The sequence below is a fragment of the Centrocercus urophasianus genome, unplaced genomic scaffold (assembly GCF_019232065.1).
Source record: "Centrocercus urophasianus isolate 14NV4802_14NV808 unplaced genomic scaffold, USGS_Curo_1.0 seq_15, whole genome shotgun sequence".
Lineage (NCBI taxonomy): Eukaryota > Metazoa > Chordata > Aves > Galliformes > Phasianidae > Centrocercus > Centrocercus urophasianus.
In genome coordinates, this window is record NW_024884697.1 from 3,024,826 (window position 1) to 3,048,077 (window position 23,252).

General features: G+C 44.5%; 2 protein-coding genes across 4 annotated transcripts in view; one reads left to right on the forward strand and one right to left on the reverse strand.

The window, feature by feature from the left end:
- The window catches only part of LOC122158777 (store-operated calcium entry regulator STIMATE-like), a 31,448-nt gene extending 14,369 nt beyond the window's left edge, over window positions 1-17,079 (forward strand). For 2 of the 3 annotated variants that reach the window (XM_042815768.1, XM_042815770.1), the window contains exons 5-9: window positions 6,417-6,529; window positions 7,565-7,648; window positions 9,443-9,559; window positions 15,687-15,800; window positions 16,469-17,079. In XM_042815768.1, the coding sequence (XP_042671702.1) occupies window positions 6,417-6,529; window positions 7,565-7,648; window positions 9,443-9,559; window positions 15,687-15,800; window positions 16,469-16,582 (542 nt within the window). In that variant the 3' untranslated portion in view covers window positions 16,583-17,079. The remainder of the gene's footprint in view (window positions 1-6,416; window positions 6,530-7,564; window positions 7,649-9,442; window positions 9,560-15,686; window positions 15,801-16,468) is intronic. The other variant, XM_042815771.1, reaches the window with a different exon arrangement.
- A 1,767-nt stretch (window positions 17,080-18,846) lies between these two features.
- ITIH5 (inter-alpha-trypsin inhibitor heavy chain 5) overlaps window positions 18,847-23,252 on the reverse strand; it is a 48,534-nt gene continuing 44,128 nt past the window's right edge. Inside the window, exons 13-14 of the mRNA XM_042815767.1 lie at window positions 22,762-23,139; window positions 18,847-21,499 (exon numbers count right to left, since the gene is read on the reverse strand). Coding sequence (XP_042671701.1) covers window positions 21,201-21,499; window positions 22,762-23,139 — 677 coding nt within the window. The 3' untranslated portion in view covers window positions 18,847-21,200. The remainder of the gene's footprint in view (window positions 21,500-22,761; window positions 23,140-23,252) is intronic.

Consider the following 23,252-nt stretch of genomic DNA (forward strand, 5'->3'; position numbering starts at 1 on the left):
TTCCTCCAGCCTCTTCTTGAAATGTGCAGTTCTTTCAGTTGTCTCGAGCTGTGGTAGGCATCGACAGACCAACAAAACTGGGTTATCAAATGACATGTTTTCCCCAAATTACGTTTTAAAATGTAATTTTTTCATTTAAAAAAAACCTCTTAAAAGTGCATATAAGCTTGTCAGCCTCTGCTTTGGTTCGTTTCAAGAAAAGCCTTTCTCCAAAAGTCCCACTAGAGGGTAGCACTTCTCTTCAGGAGGAGGAGAGCAGTGCTTCTCCGCTTCTCTGCAGAGAAGGCAGGAGTTAACCCATTAGGCTATTCTGTGTTAGTCTTTTTATTTAGGAAGCACACATTCACACGAATAACTTTAAGTCTTTATGTTATTAAGTCTATTCTAAGGGTAGTGACGTTCCTCTGTATTCTTTGAAGCTGGTGAAACTTAGACCAAAGTGGAATTAGTGTGGAGACAACACTGAATTCTGAGTTTTAGCTGAGACTTCTTTGGTGCATAAGAGAGGGAGTGCTACACCTACCTGAATAGGTTTCAGCACAAGGTGGAGAGGGTGGTTGGGTTTGTGAGGTGACTTGTGGCTAAACCTGAGAGTAGTTTTAAAGGCTGCGGTGTTCTAAAGTCATTCAAATGAGGCAGCAGAGGAATAAATATTCCTGGTTCAGGCATTGGTGCATTGTCACTTTATGAGCAGTGAGTACTCGAAGCCCAACTGCAGTCATCCCAGAGCACTGCTACACATGCCACGTCTGCAGCTGAATGGAAGCAAGAAAATGTTAATGCATATTGACAGCTTTAGCCTTGCAGAGCAGTAATGAACGTCTTGAGCTGAAGTTTCTGTAGACTAAGCCAACCTTTGAGGAGGGAAACAACTTGCTCCTCCAAGGAAATCTTGGTTTTGTTAACAAAAATGTTTCTGCTGCTGTTTGAATTTAGTTTTTGAACTGGTGATTAAATCTCATCCACCCAGCACCATTCTTGGCCAGAACCACTGTGATGGAAAAGTCAAATGGTAGTCAAATGGCATGTCAAATGAAATCTTGCTGCAGAGCTAAGAACTCTATCCTCATCTCTGCTGTTAAGTAACCTCCAGAGTGATTTGGAAGATGCTGGCTAACTCTCCACAGTTTAATACAAGCTTCAGATTCAGTTTCTGGACTAATTGATGTACCAGACTTGCATTGTTTTCTTCAGTTATCCTGAAGAGCAAAAGTTTCTCTTGCTGTTCTGCAGAGGAAGGTGGGCAGAATACCACATAAACACCAAATCCATGATGCAGACAGAACCTACACTGTTCTCTCAGGCAACCAGCTGTCCAGAACTGACTGTTTAAAATAGGTTATTCTCATATTTCCAAAAAAAAAGTGGGAGACACCCATTCTGAGATCAGTCTCTTGCGTCTTAGCCAGAGGCTGCTGAGGCCAGGAGTGACCTGTTTTTAGCTAGTGGAGTGTCAAAAGTTCCTATACCTTTATGTTCCTCCATCTTTGTCCAGAAGTTCTTTGGATTGTCTTTAAGCATAGAAAGGTAAATTTGGAAAGGCTGCTGGCTCTTCTGGAGGTGCTTGGCTCCTGAGAATGAAGACCAGCAAAGTTCACTCTTCATGCTGGTTCAAGTAGGTTTTGAAAAATGGTTGTTGATAAACTTCAGCCTCCAAACTTCAAGTCCTTCAGCCTCTTCCCAGTTCTTGTGGCTATAAGAAGCTTGCTGGGGGGAAACCTCTTGATGGCTGCAGCATCCCTGCACTGTGTGTGTACCAACTCAAATATTGAAGTACTTCTAAAATAATACTTTAAGGAAACAAACTCTGTCAACTCATATTAAGGCATTTTTGCAGTGAGTGAGTCAAATGCTGAAGAGCAGCATCCTGAAATAGTGAGAAGAAGTGGATATCTTGGCTTGAAAAGTTATTCAGGGAGGCAGGCTTATATAGGAGCATGGCTGTGGTCGCTGACTGTTCTGTTTGATGCCTTGTGTTCATTTGCTGCCCAGAAATGGAAAGGCGCTTTGCTTGGAGCCCTCTGAAGTCTGTTTAATGGTCTGTTGAACTCCACTGGTCAAACTCACAGCAGAATGTGCTTTGTGCCAGCTGCTGAGTTTAACTGAGGACCTGTGTAGGCTGCTTTTGGCCCTGCTGCGATGGCCTACAAAATTTCCATAGTAAATATTCCCATGAACCGAAGCAGCCAAGGGAGCTGGCTGCTAATGCTTGAGGAAATACTGCTGAAAATAGCTCTAACCTAGGGGACTGTTTCGTCTTTAGCATGCAATTCAGATGCTTTACCAATATTTCTTGCTTTCTGTACATAGCATCAAGAATTACACAGATACTTTTTTCTTGGAGGTACAATTTAAATACTCTTCACTGAGTTCCTATCGACTTTTCCCATCCCCACCATCTACCCAATACAACTTTCAGTATTTTCAAACACTCACTTTTCCTCAGCCTCCCTGAACTCTCTGCCCTGGCTATGGTTAAATATTTTCCCACCTGCTCAGTACATGTACAGTCCCTGGAAGACTACAAATAAAGCTGTCTGGCACTAACACGTGGACCTTGACAGCTTGGTACATTAGACAGCTTGGATTAAAACTAATCCTGTTGTGTGGTAACAAGTCAAATACCTCAAGGAGTGCTGCTTTTGCTCTGTAAGCAGTTGGGCTCCCATGCACAAGCAGAACATGAGCTGTGTCTGTGAGGTTGCTGCAGGCTCTGGGGATCCTAGGTCTGTTTTAAAGGGGTGATGCTGATGGTGGGATAGGGTGCTGGAGGAGAATGGTCGAAATGCAAAGCGTGCATCCTTTCATTAGGACTTGCAGGGCAAAGATTTGTCCTTGGTGCAGGGAGCCACTCAAAGGGAGCATGATGTGGCTTTCTGTAGCACATCTGCAGAGATCTTCTGTGCCTGTTCTGTTCCTTGCATAGAAAAGGAAGTTTTGCTTGCAGCAAAGGGAGGGCATTGAATTGGTTTCTGCTTCCAGGGAGCAAACTAGGTTTTGTTGATTGGCTATCCTGTATGGCAGAAACAGCTTTGGAGGCACTCACCCAAATTTGCTAGTGGAAACACCTGATACGAAATCATAGTGGTCTTTCCAACCATAATGAATCTAAGATCATCTAGTCCAGCTATCAACCCATCACCACCATATCAGGAGAATCTCTCACATCCATGGACTGAGGGATTTCTGGGCAGTGCTTGGCTCACTGAAGACATTAAGTGGCATCTAAGGGTACTCCTGGCCTGACTTTCCCCATCCCCGCCATCTAACCCAATGCTGGCTGTAGGAAGCCAGCATCTAAATAAGCACCCTTGTGTCACTGGGATACCTGGATGCTGGAGAATAACTGCGCAGACACCCTGTGATCTTTCTGCTAGGTAATGGCAGTAAAGGCATGGAATTCTGTGGTTTGGGATGCGTTCCTGTACAGAAACATCCCATGTTCTGAAAACAAAGCTTGGAGTCTTAAGAGGAGAACAAGGTTCCGAGACAGTAGCAGCTTGAGGCTGCTGAAGGTGATAGAGCAGATGGCCATAGGTCTGCAGGTCTCTTTGCAAATCCTTCAGTTGTTTAATCTGGGCTATTAGAAACTCTTACTGCAGAAGAGATGTGCAGCTGCTGCTTTAGGTGATGTAGGAAGGATCAGAGTGAGAAGCTGGATATTTGACGCAGAGGTGGAGGCACCTCTGACAAGGTGAGGTCTGGTGGGTAGTAAGGAAAAAGAAGGGTTTCTTTAAGACTGAGAGTGAGGGAGGAATGATTTAGGTGAGGAAAGCATTGAAGATGGTGAATCTGCCCCATGCTGGTTTAGGCAGCAGATTGTTTCTCTTACTGTGTGCATCTCAGCCATGTTAGCCAAAGCTTATCTGAATGATGGAGGGTTAGGGCTGTTAGGTGCACAGTATGCAGAAGTAAGATCTATAGCTGCTTGTGATAATGAATGGTAGTGACCTATTGCCAAAAGGATGCGAGGGAACAGGCATTTTGGAGGTATCTCCAGCTTGCTGATGCTTTTGGGGAGGGCTGAAACATCGGAGAGAAGTGTGCTGCAGGTGTCACTGCTACCACTGTGGGACAGCTGACTTGCAAAGCTGTGCTGTCAGCCCCTGTTTCCCCATGGTGGATTGACCACAACAGCTGATGACACGGAGCAAAAGGCAAAGAGTTCAGCTGCAGGAAGGAGACCATGGGTATGTTTGTTTTCCTGTTGTGTCTGTGTATGCTCTGATAGATGATGGTAGCCTAAGGGCTTATGAAAGGATTGGTTGGTCTGGGGATGTCAGGCAAAAAGCCCCACTAGGCTCAGCCAGTGCTGAAGAAGAGTAGATACCAGAACTTAGGAGAGGCTCCAGGAGCAGTAAAACCTCTTTGACCCCAGCCTTTAACTGCAGACTGCAAACGATGCTGCACAGACCACCCATCCAGCTGCTGCCTGCCAGGGAGTGTGGATGTGTGCTTTCCAAAATCCTCAGTGCTGGTTGCATTTGCATGTAACCTTCCCAGCTCCTTCTCCATGTAGTTCCTGCTGGTCTGGCTCTCAGCATCTTGAAACCACAGCTTCCACTTCCTTCTCTCCCCTCTTCAGTTGTGGCTTGGGCAGTTACAAAGCTGGAATGCAAGGTGATCACATGGAGCTCTCTGGCATAGAGAGACAAGCTGGATGCCTCTGTTCTTAGCAGTGGCTTTGCAAATATTTTGCTACATTGCTAACAAATAACAGGAAGGACAAACATGCATGCAGACCTGTTTTTGCACTCCCTGCTAAGCAGATTCTCCCAGTGCTGGACTTGGTCAGATAGCAGCTCTTAGTAAATCCTGGCCCATGCTGCTGGTTTCTGTGACCAAAGGTATGCATGATGATTTGGATCGATGTTTGCAAACTACTTGTGTGGGCTTCCCTTGCTGTGTCTCAGCAGCACCGTGCAGAGAAAAGCTGGGCAGAGCTCCCTGTCTGTTGCCATCCAAAAGCAGCTTGAACATCTTGCACAGATGCAATTCCAAGTTCTGGCCCAATTCCTCTGGAAGTAAAGTCTGCCAGCGATTATCTTTATCTTTGGATGGTAAGAGGAAGTGCTGCGTTTTTTCCTAAGCCAGATACAGCAGCTCAGTTTTGCAGGCCCAAGGTATCCTGATGACCTGGGAAAGTGATAACTTGCCAGGAGGGTACTTTCAGATGGCTGAAGCAAGCACATGTAATAGATACAGTGCCATTATCACTGCTAGCAATACAAATATGCTTTTTTATTATTACTTGGTAAGTACTTCGTTGGAAGCATTCATATTTAATTAGCATTGATTTTTTTTTAATTTTTTTTTTTTTTTTAGTGGGTTTCTGTAAAACCTAGGGGGATGGAGCCACTGTCTCTTCCTCAGACAGTGTCACATAACCATTTGTTCACTCAATCAGCAAAAGCATAATTTAGTTGAGGACTGAAAGCTTTTGTCTTACGTTGAAATCAGTGACCAGAAACTTTTGGAAATTAGCCAGGTAAGATTTGGCAGGGGAGTAGCTTGGAGGTGTAGAAAAGGATCTGTTGTGCAGTGCTTTGTTTTGGGGGTTGGGAGTGGATTTTAATTCAGGAAAGATTATCAGTCTGAAACTCTGGTCCATATGGAACAGGTTTTTTGTGAAGTGTTCCTATGAGCTTATTATTCCATAGAAAGTAATGGGGAGGAAAAAATGGTGATGGGGTGAAACTTTTCTTTATAGAATACTCTAGGTTTGCTAAGGTGAAGAGAAATGAAGTCTGTGGTACCTTGGCAAGAGGGGCAAACCAAGCTACTAATATTCCAAAAGCAATGCTTGCTTGTAAGGAGCCATTTGAAAGCTCAGGATTCTCAGCAGCTTAGAATTCTAGAATCACTAAGGTTGAAAAAGACTGCTAAGATTATCTAGTCCAAGTGTCAGCCCATCACCACCGTGCCCACTAAACCGAGTCCATACACACAAGCTTACTCTCTATATGAAGGTATACAGTGATCTGTGCTTTCAGATGGGGTACTGGCCACTTTGTACAAACAGGGTTTCTTCCCCTTATCCTTGTATTTATTTAGCTCAAAACAGCTCAGTACCATAGGCTGGATACCTGCAATGCCTGTTGGTAGCTGAAGGAGGAGGAAAAGATGCATCCGTAAGGCTCTGTACATTCAGGGCTCTCCCCAAGAGGAGGAGAATGTTTCCCAAACCAAGATCCATCTGTTTAGCTAATCTCCTTGAAGTTACTGGGAATGTTTCTTTCAGCTTTCAGTGGTTCTTGAGTATATGAGGGCTGCTGGATAAGCACGGGCAGAGCCTGGGCAGTCTCTCTCCCCATACGCATAAGGTGAACGTGAGCATTGTAGGACACGTCAAGCCTGAGGTCATTTACCTGCAAGGCTGTCTTGTCCTGTGTCTATGAACTGTGCTCTTCTTCCAGGTGACCCTCCACAAGCTGCTGCTTGGATTGGCCAGTGTATCCTCTACCTGCTGATTATGGCTGTGGAGAAGACCCTGATTAGCCTTGTCCTGCTGATCCCTGGTTGGACGAAGGTAGGCTCCTGAGCTGTATTTTATTTTCCTAGCTACAGCTGTTGTGTATTTTTCTTGTCATTTTTGCCCTGTTAATGGTCCACATCATCATAGGTCTTTAATCCTTTTGAGTTGTTGACAGCTCTCTGTGATAATTAGCTATTACTGAAGTCTGAGGAAACATGATTTTCGTAACAGCTTGGCTTGTGAAATGTTCTCCTGCTTGTCAAGAACTAGTGGAGTATGATTTTTCTTCAGTTTTCTGTTCTCAGAAGAATAAAATGGGCTGGGCTGATTGGTGGCTGAGCTGCTTCAGTTCTGCCAGGGGGTTTCCACATTATCTTGTCAAGTCAATACACTTGTGGTCTTGTGCCTAAACTAGGGAAACTGTTAGATTGTTCCAAATTGACCCCTATAGAGTACTGCCCCACCCTTCTCCTTATGCTTTTGTATGGTAACTAGGGGGACATTAGTTTGTTGGGATTGTTTTAATTAAAAAACATACATTCTTTTGGGAATTGTAGCTGTTTTTGTGGAGGAAGGTAGGCATTGTGGGTAATTCACTGGTACAAAAGCTATTTAAGGAATTAAGGGGCCATCCCAGTGCTGAGTGCATTTGCACTTGGTGCCTTGTACCCAAAAGGGCTGATGTGACCTAATTGCAGTGTTACTTGCAGCAGTCTGGGAGCATTTATCTGTTCCTGGTTAGAGCTTCTCTTTCAAATGTAGCAGCCTACAGTGCTCTGACTTGGCTGTGAGTATTGATCTGGCACATGGCTGTGCAAATACGTTGACTGTATTTTGCAGATAGGCTCAAGAAGCCAAGAACAGTCCTACCAGCTGTTGTAGCAGGTAGTTAAAGTCTATCTTCACTCATTTTATTGCTGAAAACAAAGCACTTGGCAGCTGGGCTAAAGAAATAGCCTAAGCCATCTCAAAGAGCTCTGCTAAAGCAAGGTATGCAGGGCCCTAGATAGGACATAGCTTAAGAATGGATCCTGTTTGCAGCAAACAGCTATTTGAGTAATGCTTCTAAATGCTTTTTCTTCTCTGCAGCTTCAGCAGATCCTCCTGAGTTACATCCCAAACCCCCAGTTGGAGCTCATCCTGGTCATGCTAGTTGTGCCTTTTATTGTAAATGTAAGTGATGCCATGGCAAGTACAAAATGGGGTGGTTTGGAAATGGGCCCTTTCCAATGGGAAGAATGTACAGGACGTGGCTTGGCAGCCTTGAGTAATCAAAGTGGATGGACAAGGTAAAGGGGAGTGGAAGCAAAGATCTTTGCTACAAGCACAAATCTGTATCTGCTGCCTACCAAGGGCTCTGCTCCTAACCCCCAGTCCCTTGCCCAAGCTGCTGTATGGCTGATTGTTTACTTTTTTGAGGACAGTTGAAACACATCAGCTGGGAACTGCGTCTAAACAGCAATGTGGAAGGAACAAAGGTGCTCCAAAGCCTGTTGAAGTTCTTATAGGAATGGCTTTTCAGTGGGAACTTGCTGTGCTTTCAATTGAGAATAAAAGTGGAGAAAGGGTGTATGAGAAGAGAGGTGTGAAAGACGAGATAATTCAGTGGACTTTCAGGGCAAATAAGTCCTCTTACTGTGATCCATCACAAGAAAGCTGTCCTTGATCAAGGAAGCTTTTTTTTTTTTTTTAAAGTGTACTGTAGCTGAGGAATGAAAAAACAACTTTGCATCCTGTGTATATGCCAAGTAAAGAGTCCCTACAGACAGCACAAAGCTGCAAATGTCTCAAACATCTTATTTGTACTCCAACCTTGAAGAGAAAAAAAACAATGCTATTTCTTGCTTATATTCACCAAGGCTACAGAGTGGCCAAAAAGGCATGCTTTCAGCAGAAATGCAGGCTAGTTTCCCATTAAAGTCGTGATCTGGTTGTCCCAGGAGTGCATAAGTCCCATTGAAGTGCATGGCAGATCTCTCTGCAAGTGACATGTATTTGGTATGAGGGCACTGGTTTGACAATGTGCTGTGCTTTTTTTTTTTGTTTGTTTGTTTGTTTTTTTGCAGTGCAACATGGGTAGAAAGCACTGTTAAAACAAGAGGTTTGGGTCCTTTTGACAGGTGTTGGGTATTGTCAGCAGTAGACCTTCTGCCAGACATGGTCTTTGTCCATCTGCATCATTTAAAGCTGTGATGTCACTGAGACTTAAATTTGCAAGCAGTCATGGGAACATGAACAGAAGTGCTAAAGCTCTTGCAATGGATGTAGTGATGGGCGCTGAGGAGCAGCAGTTCTAAGTTAAAGATACTATAAAGTAACTTATTCTGTATCAGCCATCTGTCTAGATTAGTTCGGACTGCCCAAAACTACTGATATTCAAACTCATATTGCAAACTTAGTTTGGCAAAAGCTGTTTCCTAGTTTTCTGGATTCTATGCAGTGTTTTACTAACAGATCAATTACTACTCTGATATGGCAAGTGAGAAAAAGATCTTAGCGTTGAGATCTCCCTGAAAAAGGGGTGAACTTTTATACTTACAATAGATGGAGTGTTGGCAAGGATGGGTTTACCTGCCTGTGCTATTCCAACCTCTCTTCCCAACCTCACCCCATGGTGCACTTGCTTGAAACTCTGGTTCTTAAAGTGGCTGATGCAGGCAGAACAAGTGAATGAATATGGGATGCCATTGGCTCAGTGATTAATTCTGGAAGAAACTTGGTCTGTTGTGATTTGTTTTCACTTGGTCTCCAGTGAAAAGGGAATCCTCAGAATTTGTGAGGGAGAGACCTTAGCAACTTGTCTCAACCACCCTAACAGATACACTTAACACAGGATTAATTTGGATATTGGGCTGCTGGAAGATGGAGGTTTGGAGGATCCAAAAAGTGAAGAAAGAAGTAGCTTGGCTTGCATGACTTTATATTTTGGTCTCTGCAGTCTATTCATGAAACTCCTTTCTCCCCAAGGCTGTTATGTTCTGGGTTGTGGACAGCTTGATCATGAGGAAACACAAGCAGAAAGATATGTTGAACATCAATGGATCCACAGACACTCCACAAGCTAGGAGGAGTGAGGAATCTCGGGTAAGACCAAAGATGTTCTAAGTCAAAGACCAAATTGTGCACTTGGGTATGGCTTTTGTTTTACCAGAACTATGCAGTGTGCCATCATGTTGCACCTGGACTGATGTTTGATGAATATGGGGGTGACCTTGGAAGTCCAAATAACTTCTGATGCTTATAGCTGAGGTCACAGAGGTTCCCTGGGAGGATTTGATGTAGTATCACAATCTATAAAGTAGTGCTGAAATACTGCTCTCTAGGATGACAGCATCTTGAGGGGGGGGGGGGGGCACCACAAGAGTGGCAGGCTGAAGCTGGTGGGCACATCTGCCCTAGTACTATCAACTTTGCTATTATTAATTTTAGTTGATCTCGGCTCAGATCTTGCTTTCCTGGCTGCAATTAGTCTCCTTTTTTGGGGGGCTTGGGGGGAGGAGAAGCACAAAGCCCAGCTAGGAATCCTGTTTTTTTTGTCAGTATTTTGAATTATTCAATCTAATAACGGTCTTGTAGCTGCAGAATGCTGTGTTTTGCATCATCTGAGCCTGACTACTGAAGTTAAGGAGACTGGGGTGGGAGTGGAATGCTCCAGTATCAGCAGGCTTTGTTCCTGTAGTTAATGACACGTGGACTACCAGGCAGTACTGCCTGAATTTCCCATCAGATTTCTTGCAGAAGCCACAACCTGATTCACTGGGTCGAATTCCCTTCCTTCCCCTTGGCTCCCAACCCTTGTTTGAATGCTGAGTGCCTGACTCCAGGTATCAGGAGACGCTGTGATTGTATCCTGCAGCTCACTGGCAAGAGTTAAGGTTAAATCACTTCTGGCAGTCATAGGCTGGCTCCTGGAATAGCTGAGAGATTTAAGATGGACAGAAATAACACTGAGAAAGCAAGAGGTATTTTACAGAGTAACTCTGTTCTTGTAACTGGCCATCATGCTCATTAGTACTATCAATACTGCACTGTATGCATAGGTAGTGGTGTTCAGAAGTGTTCTTGATGGCTTGAGGGTTCAGGAGGCAGGAAGGGCAGGCAGATGCAAGCAAGTGAGACAAATGAATCATTCTTCTTGGCCCAACATCCGGATAAACAGCTGTGGCTTGGCTAGGTTACTGAGAACACGTGAGCAATATTTCCCAGGGAGTTTCCTGAGCTGTGGGGCATCCTGAAGAAATCTGTATTGATCTGGAGAGGGAAGAGGAGCTGAGCAGTACCAAGATGTCTTAATAGTTGTACACTGAAGCTAAGGGCTGCTGCCTAGGACATAAAGGTGAACTAACTCTAGATAGACACTGTGCCCTGGTTATAGTACAGTCCTGGTTGCTTCATGTGTTCTACAGTGGTGCTTCCTGGGCAGGCCTCCAACCTAGCTCCACTCAAAATGTAAAACTGATGGTGAATATCTGCTTTACTGATTAGATGTGCTGGAGTGTTCCTGAGGTTTAAATTCGGCTAATATTTTGCTGCCTCCTTGCTCTTGTTTTGACTAGACAGCAACTCAGATGCTACAAGCTCTTTTCCAACCTGTTGCAACCTAAGCTTGGGTCACTTAACCTCACAGATGTTATCATAAGCTTCAGGCTGGTGTAGACACACAGATGGTGTTGAAGTTACTGGATCTCCATAAAAATGGAGTTGTCTCCTGCCTCACTCCATTGGAGGGGACAAGTGTTCTATGCCCTCTAGCTCAGTTTTTGGATAACCTAAAAAGAAGATACCTGTTAATCTCTGCAAGCTGGAAAGCTTCTTCTGATAGCTTCACCTAGGTAGGGCGCTTCATGTGCTGGATATGGACTTCTGCAGGCTGAATCTTTCTGTAGTGTCCTTTTCATATCCGCCAAGTATTTGGCTCCTTTTCTCATGAGAACTTGCTCTGAAACCTGTGTGCAGGCTGTCTGTCCACCTTGAAACTGTCTGATCCATCACCACAGTTTAGGTACTAACGTGATAGGTTTGTACCTGGAACTGTACATGGGACTGCTCAGATAAGCTCCTGTGTCTCCAGCACTATACAAATAATTTGGGTAGGGAAGGATGTTAATTAAAAGAAGAGTCAGAAACATGAGTGATCTTTTTTTCCCAATTCTGCTTCTTGGCATCGGGCCTTGAAGTAGACTCCTGCTTTGTCACTTTTTAATTTTATGCTATTAAATACAGTGTTGGATGGTTGAGTGCTACAGCTGGGATTTAGGCTCAAAATCAGAAAGTGGGGATTTTTAGGGCTTGTTCTGGTTAAGCTTTCTCCATGTGAACAGGTTATTCTTCCCTCCCTGCTGCCTACCTAGACAGGGAGGGAGAGAGAGAGAGTCGAGAAGCATCTCTGTACAGGGCAGGGCTGGCTGGGGCTAATGTGTCCTGTGGTTTATCAGGGTTCATCAGCACTGTCTAGCAGCAGGCGCCAACAGCTCCCCATCATGCTGCCTTCTTGAATTTCAACCCTCTGCCTATCTCACCAGTAGTGTCATTATTTTCACTTGAACTTGCAGTTTCTCTGGAAAAGAAGGGGGAGGAAGGAAAGGAGTGGTCTGAAGTTAACCTGCTAAAAAACTATACTCAGCACTTACTATAGGGATAGCAGCAATAACAACAGGTTGGATATTAGGGAAAACTTACTTTCAGAGTAGTAGTGCATTGGAACAGGCTGCCCAGCAAGGTGGAGGAGTCACTGTCCCTGGAGGTGTTCAGGAAGAGAGTAGATAAGGCACTGAGGGATGTGATTTAGCAGGCATGGTGGGGATGGGTTGATGGTTGGACTAGATGAACTTAGTGATCTTTTCCAACCTTAATGATTCTATGAGATGTTGGTTTTGTCCTTGGCAGTTCAATGAGCAATAAAAGGAAAACTAGCTATTCTGCCACTGATGTTGTTTGCTGACTCCACAGCTGTAATGCAAACCAAATAAATGCCCATCTCCTGGGTTTCAAAGCTCTTCTGTGAGCCATTGATGTGCCACTGGGCTCTTGTTTATAATGAAACTGCTGTGATGCTTAGGAATAGGACAAGGAGTGATGGCTTGAAATTTGAACGGAGGATGTTCCATGTTAAGGTGCAGAAGAACTTCTTCATAGTAAGGCTGATGGAGCACTGGCTCAGGCTGCCCAGAGAGGTTGTGGAGTCTCCTTCTATGGAGATACTCAAAGTCTGGATGCCTACCTGTGAGACCTATTGTAGGGAACCTGCTTTGGCAGGAGATTTAAATTCAATCTCTTGAGGTCCTTTCCAACCCCTGCAGTTCTGTGATTCATTTTCTTTTTCATATTGAAACTCTGCTTTTCAGTTGTAGCGCAGAAGAATTTCACTCTTGCTTCCAAGTCAGCCTTAAATCTTCCCTGTGTCACACGTGTCCTACCTTGGTAAATGTTCAGTCCATTTCTGCCTTTGTGTGGGATGGATAGGGAACTTCAGAGTGTCTGTCTGAATCTGGTGCTATTCAGGGTAGGGAAGTGCATTCATCTGCTTGGCCCTGATTTCTGCTTTGCTTGTGTCCTGCCCTTGACCTGTGTCTCTTTTCCCTTGTTCTTGTAAGCGTTGATAAACTTCAGATCTTATCGGTGGTTTCTTTGTTTTCATCACTTAGGAAAACAAGTCAGTTTTAATAATGTTGTATTTGATCTTTTTGGACTTGTTTTAGTTTTTTCCTCAGGGAATAAGTGAGCTTCTACTTCTTTTTTTCTCCTCTCTTTGAAGGCTTGCACTTTCAGAAGCAAATTACAGCAACGTTTGGTCTAGTAACAGTGGTACTTCTCAAAGTATTTGCAGAGAAACTGGAGGTTAGTTTAAGGTTGAGAGGAAAGCTAACGTACTACACGGACCTGCCTTTGGTTCTCACGGAGTTCAGCACCAATTCTAATCCCTTCCATAGGGATTATAACTTCTGGCAAATTTGCTAGATTGAAGGCGATGGTGAATGGTGATAGCTCTACTGCTTGCTTTAAGAGTTGAAGAGCACTCCAAGAGCAAGTTTGACTTGCTAATTGGTTAGCTGAGCTGATCTTTTTTAATAGCTCAAGGTGAAATGGAGTGCCTGCTCATTAGGGGAAAGTTGAATGAAGTTAGGTATGGTCTCTGGTAGGAAACTGTCCCACCTGTCAGTCCTACTGAGGTATGGGAACTCACCTGAACTCAGATGTGGGAGGAAGGTAGGATGGTTCCTGTCTCTACATGTAACTGGTAGTTTCAGACAAAATTCCATGTCTTGCATGGAAATAGCCCTTGAGCTTCTCTGTTTTCAACTCATTCTTCCTGGTGTGGGGAGGAATGTGTGAAATATTTGGGGGCTGAGTGGAACAGTAGCACATTGTCCTGAGACTGGGAAGCTACGGTCCATTTCCAGCTGTACCACTGATCTGTTGTGATTTTGACCTGGAAACATCTGTAGAGGAAGTGCCTTGACCAATCTGTGCTGAAACATCCCAAACAATTCTGTCTGGGCAAAAAAATGAGGGCCTGTACCATGGCTCTCATAGCAGTGAGGTGCTTTCACATGATGAAGCTCACCATGGAGCTATGGAAGGGTTACTGGAGGACTGTTGGCTTGAGTGGCTTTGTATGAGCTCTAGAGCAGGCAGATAGCAGCCCAAAGGGGTCTGGATGCACAGCCCTTTCTATGTCATCCATGGCTGGCTGTGAGAAGGTCTGAGCTTACAGCATGAAACCCACCTAAATAATCGGTTCATTAGACTCCAAAGATGACCTGGTGCAGTCTGTCAGAGTTCAGTGATTTTTTTTTTTAATTTTTTTTTTTTATATAATGCTATGTGTAATTAATCACCCATTTTTTTCAGGTCCTCCAGCATCATAATATTTATATGCCAAACAGGAAATCTTCAATTGGAAGAGATGGAAACTTTCCTGTGATGTCTTGAACAAAAAAAGAATGGGGTTGTGTAGGTTAACTTAAGGGGATGGAGGGGAATGAGATCTTAATCTGATCTATTGCTATCCTTTGAGTATCTGATGTGCTGCTGTGAGGATAACAAAATCAGATGGAGTGTGTGTGAGAGTGGGGAGAATGTCTTGTTCTGTGGCTGTTCGGCTTCTTTGAAGTCATTGACTCATTGCAATTTGTTTTTCCTGTTTAGTTGCTTTGTCGCTGTGGTGACTGGCTTGGTGATGCTGTCTTAAATAAACAAGTGGAGGATATGTTCATTCACAACTGTGTCTGGAGATGGCTGTGAATAAGGCTGTACTCCCGATCTGGTTGTGGTGTTTTCACCAAGGAATGCTGGGCTCTGGGTCTAGTTGAGCTGATGGTGGGCCTGTTGGGCTGAAAGCTTATGAGCTGTTCTGTAACTGGTGTCTTGGAGGTGGAAGGGTTTTGTGGGATGGACACAAGGCTTCACAGTTCAGTGGTTCCAGTTGCATCACAAATTGAGGCACTGGAACAGGCTGCCCAGGGAGGTGGTGGAGTCACCATCTCTGGAGGTGTTGGGGGGGGAAAAAAAAAGGTAGGTATGATACTGAGGTTTTAATGGACATGGTAGGGATGGGTTGATGATTGGAATAGATGATCTTGGTTGCTTTTCCAGCCTTTACGGATCTGTGAATTTAGGGTCAGATAGGGCTGAGACTTGAGTGGGAAGTCTTAGCTGGGTGAAGCTGCTGCTTTTCTTTTTCATTTGGCATAGGGGAGAGTGCTTATTGGCTCTTTTTCCCCTTATTGGCCATAAACTAATGATGCTGACTGGGTGTTGTGAAGCAAATGGAGGAGAGGGGAGGGACTTCTGACATCAGTCATCTAGAGAAAAAGAGCTGAAAGCCCTCAGCTGTGCTGCTAAACTGGTGCCCATCTATAGCATAGAGTTAGACCCTGAGTGTGAAAGATTTGGTCGTGCTGCTGATGCGGGGGATCACTGCTGACCAGAAACCCTTGGCTCCTAGCTGGTGCTGGAGTGACTGCACATCATCTGTGCTTAGATCTTGCTACTGCTGGGGCTAAAGACTGTAGGGCTGCTTTTGCTCAAAGCTGAGCTTTAAAGGAGTCAGATGGGGTCAAACAATCTGTCAAGCTGTAAATAGAATCATAGAATACTACCCATGCAAACAGTTTGTCTGTCCAGCCTGCTGGCTGGCATTAGGTTGCAGCTCTTCTGCGGGGCTGTGCAGCCATAGCCTGAGTAAAATTTAGCCTTTTTCCTCTTCCAGATGATATGGCTGGAGGATGTCCCGTCAGGATGGTTCTGTCTGCATCGAGCGAATGCTCCGGGCCGGTGGCAGCCACTTAGCTCAGAACTGCCTCTTGATAGCTTCAAGCCTGAGGTTAGCAGCTGAAAGCATAGGTGTTCTGGAGGCAACGGGCAGCCTTGTGGTTGTGCAGCAAAGTGTTCTTATCAAGGGAGCTACTGGTGGGAGGTGTTGATGCTCTGTTCTGGCTTCTACAGTTCAGACTCTGCTGGGTAGAAATAAGAAGGTGCCAGGCTAGCTCAGCAATTCTGAGCCTGCTGACTGTGGCTAAAGCAACCCTGAGCTCTGCTTGTTTCCCTGTCTGAGCTTTAGAGATCACAAGCAGCTGGGGGCCTGGGAAAATGTCTCTTTGTTACAGCTGTTTGCAAATTGTGGCCTAGTTTTTGTGCATCTCCTCAGAGGCTGCAGCCTGGCCTTAAAGTGAATGTTTGTGAATCCTGTCCCCTGGTGAACAGAGCTTTCAGCTGCCTGTTCCACTCCCAAGAGGGCTTGTGGGTACCAGAGCATCTGTGTTTGGATCCATATGTTCCTGGCTGTCTTTGGAGTGGTCAAGGTGACCTTAAGACCTCCCTGCTCTGCAAGATTTAACCCCATTGGCAGTAGATCCTTTTACGCGCTTGACCCCTCTAGCAGTCCCTTGCTAGGAGATAGTGCCTGTGGTATTAAGATGAGAGAACAAAATTCCAGCTTCCATCTGATTGAGGACTCTGATTCCATGAGCATCTGTCTGTTCTCCTCACCAGGTGCTGCTCTCTCCAGACATGGATTTTGACCAGTCTGAAAGTGACCAGGATATCTCAGGACTCCAGGGAACAAACCAGAAGATGAAGCAGCCCAGCTACCACGTGGTCATCTGACAGCACTGAGACAAGGGAGGTGGAGGAAGGAAGCAGTACTGTGATTCCTGAGCTGGCTGAGGAAGGATGCAGAATGCAGCTGATCTCTGGGGATCTGTGGAGCCCTGCCTCATGTACGCCTCTCCTTCTGCAGTTATCTCTTCGGGATGGTGTCCGTGCAGCCTGTATCTAAGCAGTATCTGCTTTATCTACCCAACCCTACCATAGGCACATTGCAGGCATGTTGAGGTTAGGGTAAGGATGTGTGCTTCCTCTGGCTGGCCAGCTGGGTGTAACGTTGTCAGGCTAGAGACTGAAATCAAAAAGTTCTCTTCTTTTTATAGAAAAATCCTATACTGTCTGAACTGTAACACTTTTATATGCACAGATGCTCTACAGAACTGGTTTGTGATTATATATTTAAATGCCTTGAATTGGGAAGATTGTCTCAGTGGATCTGATGCTTTTTTTTTTTTTTTTTTTTTTACTGTTTTATAAGGAATGCAATAAATATTTGACTTAAAACTGCTTCATATGTGAATTATTTTGCAGTGCCTTGTTTTGTGAGACACTAGCCCTGCCAAAAGGAAGGGGATGAGCTGTTGGGTCATCCCAGATCCTGGCATCTTCTGTTATAGGTTAGAAGTTCCTATTCTTTCTTGTTAACAGGCAACGATAATCTACAAACAGCAAAAATGCAAAACATTCTGCAGCTCTTAGAGGAGAGAACAGCTGCTTAATGTGCTTGCAGACAGCTGTGCTGAAACTCAGAGTCCAACAGAACATGGTCTGGTTTGGGTCTGAGCAGGTAGGCCTATGCAAGCTTCGCATACTGTAGAAGTCTCAAGAAGTGTTGGGCAGGAGTTGTTCTGATGGTTTTTTGGGTGGGGTTGGTCTTTTGTGGGTCTTCTCTCCCTTGTGTTTTCATAGAAAAATTGTTCCTTAATCGGGCACGTAGATAAAGGGTTTGGATTTTCTGACTTTAGAGGGCTCTAGTCCTTTAAAAACAAAGCTGAGAGGATGTGCATTTCCTCGGGTAGCTGTTCTTTCCAACTTCAAAGCAGTTCAGAAGTGTTAGATGCAAATAAGTCTTGCATGCCTCTGAGTGAACTGGACATGCTTGGCTACACTTGCAGCTGTGTAGCCCTATGATGTATTTCTAGAAGTTAAGTCCCTTTTTGTTTGTTCTTTATTTAACGGTCAAAATCCTACTTGTGCTGGCATGCCAAATGGCCGTTGGAACGAATGACACACAGCTCTCTGAACAGCTCATTTATACTGCTTCATGACATCACTCGTTGCCAAACAAGCAGAAGTTGAGGAGTCCTCTGCTGGCGAGGGCTGAAGCAACCCCTGTGCTGCTAAGGATCTTGAGTAACAAGAGTTGAAAACAGCTTCCTGTTAGAGACTTGCCTAGGTGAAATGGTATTTCAGTTTTCTTCTTGCTGTAAGCTGTGTAGTGCGATACTATGCAAAAGTACTGTCCTTATTCTAAAATGGAAGGTGAGTGATGTAATCTCAGTTGGGGAATAAACCTGGTGGTGCTCAGTGCTGGGTGAGGTGGGTCATCGTGATCACTAGGAAAAAACCTTCTTACTTTGAGGGGGACAGAGCCCCAGAACAGGCTGCCAAGAGAGGTGGGAGAGTCTCCTTCACTGTAGATACTGAAAATTGACAATTCCACTGTGCTCTGGTGTGATTGCTCAGCCTTAGTATCTGAGCAGTTTGTGATCATAAACCACATCGATGCAAAGCAAAGTACTCTGTGACACTCGTGAAGATGAGAACAGATGTGTGCTTGTCATGCACTCAGCACAATGTTTTACCTGAGGCATCTCTGGCTATCAAAAAGGGGTATAAAGATGAAGCCTGGACAATCCTGAGGGAGGAAAAGCATTAACGCCCCTTTTTTAGCTATTGGAACAGGTTGCCCGGAGATGTGGTGGATGCACTGTCCTTGGAGATAGATGTTTAAGGTTAGGCTGGGTCAGGCTCTGGGCAATCTGATTGAGCGGTAGGTATCCCTGCTTATTGGAGGGGAGTTGGATTAAATGGCCTTTATGGAGGTCCCTTCCAACTTGTGGTTCTATGGAAGTTGAATCATGAAGTTTTTAGTCCACAACCTGCTTTTGTCCAGTGATCTTGGACCAGCAAAAACATGAACTCTCTTAACTTCAGAGCGGTTCTTTCAGTCATCTGGTAGCATAAGTTTGTCCAGGAGCATGAAGCATGCCTACCCTTAGCTTCAAAGTGCATTTCATCTTTGGTAAATGAGAACTTCATGGTAGCGTTCACTGTAAAATATTTATTGTGAAATGGATAACTGGAACCTTAAGGAGAACTTGAGTACATTGCTCCAGGTGCTTCACATGGTTGGGCAGCTGGACTTGATCATTATTCTTTTCAGACCCTGAAAGAAATATGTTTTCTTGGCTGGGGAGGAGGACCAATGATGCACCTGAAGCATTAGCAATACATGTGTCTGTATATACATACCTATGTACAGGAGAGATGAGAGCTAACCAAATGGCTCCCACTAGCAATACACTTCAACAGCAAAATGTGGGGGGAGAGTGAAAATATTACTGTGAGGACTGCACGAGGACACCTACCATCTAGAAGTTTGCTGTCACTACCCTCATCCTGTGCTAGAGGAATGGGATGTTATTTTGCAATGGATGAGGTGATATTCCTACTGTCTTCTTGGGTAGAGAAGTCAACCTCATGGACTCTCCTTTTATTCCTGTCTTGTGAGCATACTGTGAAGTCTCTTTAGTTATTGTGTGATCAGAACTGCCAAAGGTCTTGCCTTTGCTTCTCCTTGCGGGAGAGCTGTTTTCCAAGATAGCCAGGCTCAAAGCAGTAGTTTGGAAAAAACATGGAGACAAAATCATGAGCCTTGGCAGACGTTTTGCACTGGCCAAGCTCTCTGGAAGGACCTTGCAGAGCACAGTTCTAGTTGGTTGCACTGGGCTGTTTCCCTCTCCCCATAGAATACAGTGTAAAAAAAGCAACCGTGCTCACTACCTGCTCTGCTGCTGCAGTGCTAACTCAATGATCAAGCAACTAGAAAACAACTCCACCCAACCCAACTCCAGCAGCTGGAGCTCTGACAGCAGCAGTATGACTTTGTTCTTAAATATGCAAAAAAATAGTCAAAATTGAACTTATTTCTGTATGCCTCTGGCAACTTCTTATTTTTCTGCTCACACATGGATATCATTTAGCTCTGGAGATGCTTCCATTAGCTACCCGCCTTCCTTTCTCTAGAAGAGGCAGAGCATGCATGAGTTCAATTTGGCCGCAAAGACTTGGACTTCGTGGTTGTCAGAGTCCTCTTTGGCCAAGTTCTCTACCAGCAAACTCCCCTGTGGCTGATGTATAGCATTATTCAGTGGTGCCTCATTTTAAAATAGACCACAGCTTTGCTGTTCGGGTTTGGAGGTTTCTTTGCAGAGCAGAACCACCTGCAGTGGGGGTGGCTGGCAAAACCTCCCCTAAGCTTCTGCTGCCAAATTCCTGCTGTGTACAAATTCCTGCAGGGCAAGGAAGGAGAAGCAGCCAGGGAAACTGGGATGAAATTTTTTGAAGATTTGGAATAAATAAATACTTCTCTGATTAGAAAAGCAGCTACAACTCTCCAGTCTAAAGTCAAAATTGAGACACTTCTTTGAAGGTTCACAAGCTATGGAGAGTGCATGTTCATTATCTTTCAGCAAATTTAAATCTCTGCAAAGCAGAAATGTTCTGCTCAAGGAAATGGGAGGTCTGCTGGAAGCTCACCATGGAACTTTGCTCCTCTCTGAGGGAGTAACGAATCAGGATGAAATCACGACATTTATAATGTCATTTAAATGGGACAGCTTGTGGAATGACTGCTGGCACCGATCCTGTTTCTGCAGAGGACCACAGGTGCTTTTATGTACTTTTATGTTTATGTGCATGCAGCCTGTACTCTAAGACAGCAATAAGCTCTATAAGGGTTTTCACCACTATATTAAGAGTCTGTAGTATTCAGGGCACAGCCTGTTTAGTGGCAAATCCAGATCCTATCCCAGCAGCCAAGAAATCAATACCTTGTTGTGGCCTTTAAGTTTTTATTTCTTTCTTACCTTTTTGATGCTAATGGCTCTCTGCAGATGAATATCCACCCATCTCTCCTCTCCCTCTTCTCTTCCCAGAGACCATGGCTGGAGCATGTACTCCACGTCACTTCCTTGCAAAGTATTTTCACCCAAGGTTGCCTCCCTAGATAGGCACTGTGATGTATGATTCACGCCTTTCATGGGTGACTCACAGACCCTGGGGTTATTGCACAGATCCCTGAATGGATTTAAGGCAGGCAGCTCTCTGCATTTATAGGACTGCTAGCCCCTTTCTCCCTCCTGACCCACTAGGAGAACACCAATCACAACTTTAACTGTATCCTCAATCCTTTCCTCCCACCTCCTTGTCTTCAGGAATTTGATGAACCCTGTTCATCTAGCATGAATTAGAGACAGTGGATTTCCAAGGGCAACAAGACTTGGTTTCTTTGGCACCAAAAAGTATAGAAATATTCATAAATTGCCTATCTCTAGAGGCTTCAGAAGGGACCCGCTGTCACACATGCTGCTGCAATGCATTGCTATGATCAGTCTTAAAGGCTGTTTCTCGTCCCAGGGCTGGTCCCAGTGTCAAAAGGATGAGAAGCCAAATAGTCTTTATAGCTGCCATCAATCAGTTTGTCTGCGTTGTTTTTGGCAAACCAGCAGTCAACTTGCTGCTGGCCATTGTAGATCCTCCTTTGCTTCCACACAACAGGAACAAGCCGGCCCTTCACTTTCAGAGTGTTTGTAAGGTTTGGCTGTAATGCTTCGGTTTGGTTTTGGCCAACTTGCTGTTGATTTATGTTTAAAGATTCCCGAAGAAGTTTAACTTCATGGCTCAAGAACTGACCTGCAACACAATATAAAACACATCACTTTAATGGTTGCTTTGTGCCTACGTATAAGTAATTTTTTAAATAGGTTATATGGTGAGGGTTCTCAGAGTGCAGAGTTGTTTACAGCTTCTCTGCAATAGCAGGATGAGTCTAGGTCCTGAGATACTTTAATAAAACTTGTGAAGACAGAGATTAGAATAAGACCTTATTTCTTGTCCACTGACTGAGCTAAAGATCTTCTTGATCTGCTAGTAGGTAGTGAGTTCCCCTCTGTAGGCCATGGTTACTAGAGGATGATAGCCCAAAGCCTATCAGCAAGTGGAAAGACTGTCTAGGCCTATAACACCAAGTTTTCCTCTCTAAACCTCTTAATCTCTCTTAGGCAGATGCAAAGGGCCTGAATCCAAAACTCCAAACTTAAAGGATCGTCTCCTGCTCAGCCTGAGAATGCCTGAACGTCATGGAAACTGGCTTCAGCCTTAGTTCTGTATATGTGTATGTCCATAAACATCACTTCTTGTCATCCAAAAGAGCCTAACTGTTCAGACATTCTCTGAACCTTCCTAAAGCCCAGCTGCTCTCAGAATGTGGGGATGGTTCATATTAAAAAAATTGAAAGAAAAGGGTAACAAGAAATACTAATGTTTCTTAATCTCAATCAGGCTCAAATGTAAACAACTCATCCCTACAAAGACAGACCTTCATATGTATGGAAGTACAGAATTTGAAGGCTGTAAGCCAATGATCTCTGGCAATGCACTAGCTCTGTGACCAGAAGTCTCTTTTGGGATCTGCAAGACCTCAGCTGACTCTCCTTTCTGCTTAGAGAGGGTCAGACCCAATTCTGTTACATCCTGAGAGCACGTAGCTGCTGATCTATTCTAATTTAGGACTGTTATTGGAGAACATTTTATTGATGCCTTATTAGGGGTTCTTGTGAAATATTTGCATTCTCTCTCTGTATTATTTATCTTTGTGAGCTTCTAGTATGTGCATTCAAATGACAGCTGCATTAAACAATCATTAAAATAGTGGCAATGGGTAACACAGGCACAGACGTAGCTCGGATAGTGAGAGAGAGCTCATACAAAGCAAGATGGGAGAGGAGTTGGGAATGCTGGCAACAGAAGTCATTTACAAAAGGAAGTAGAAGTTACACCTGGTAACTTCACCTCCACGTACCCTTTCATCACCTCCTGTCTCTGTCCTTCAAAACTGTTTGGAAGGATAATTTTTCTATGGTTTACAGCTCCAAACCTGAGAACCTGTTACTTACCCAGTAACCCGTGGGAGTCAGAAGAGAGACCTTTACTGTTGGAGATGTAGAACCCCAGGTGATCCTTCTGATACGGGGCTGGCTTCTTGTAGCGGTGGATGAGGATGACAAAGCTGATTGTGTCTCGAATTGTCACAGTGACGTTGGAATTGGCAGAGATGGACACCTCTAGGCTGCTGCTCCTCACAACAGCATTCCGGTCACAGGACAGAATAAGTCGTTCTCCATCATCCAGGATAATTCTGGTGGGTGTGATCTCCAGGTAAGATCTCTCTGGCTTATTGCTGAGGATAGTGATTGTGTTGAAGTAAGTCCGATGTTTCTTGTGGCCATTGGGTGGTGCAGGAGCTCCAATTAATTGTCCATTCACAGTTACACCTTGCAGGAATAGAACCAGTAAGTGAAGACTGGAACCAAGAACAGGTCTATTGTCTCAAAGATATGAGCTTTGCAACCAACTACATGCAGATTTACCACCTCATGCTTGAATT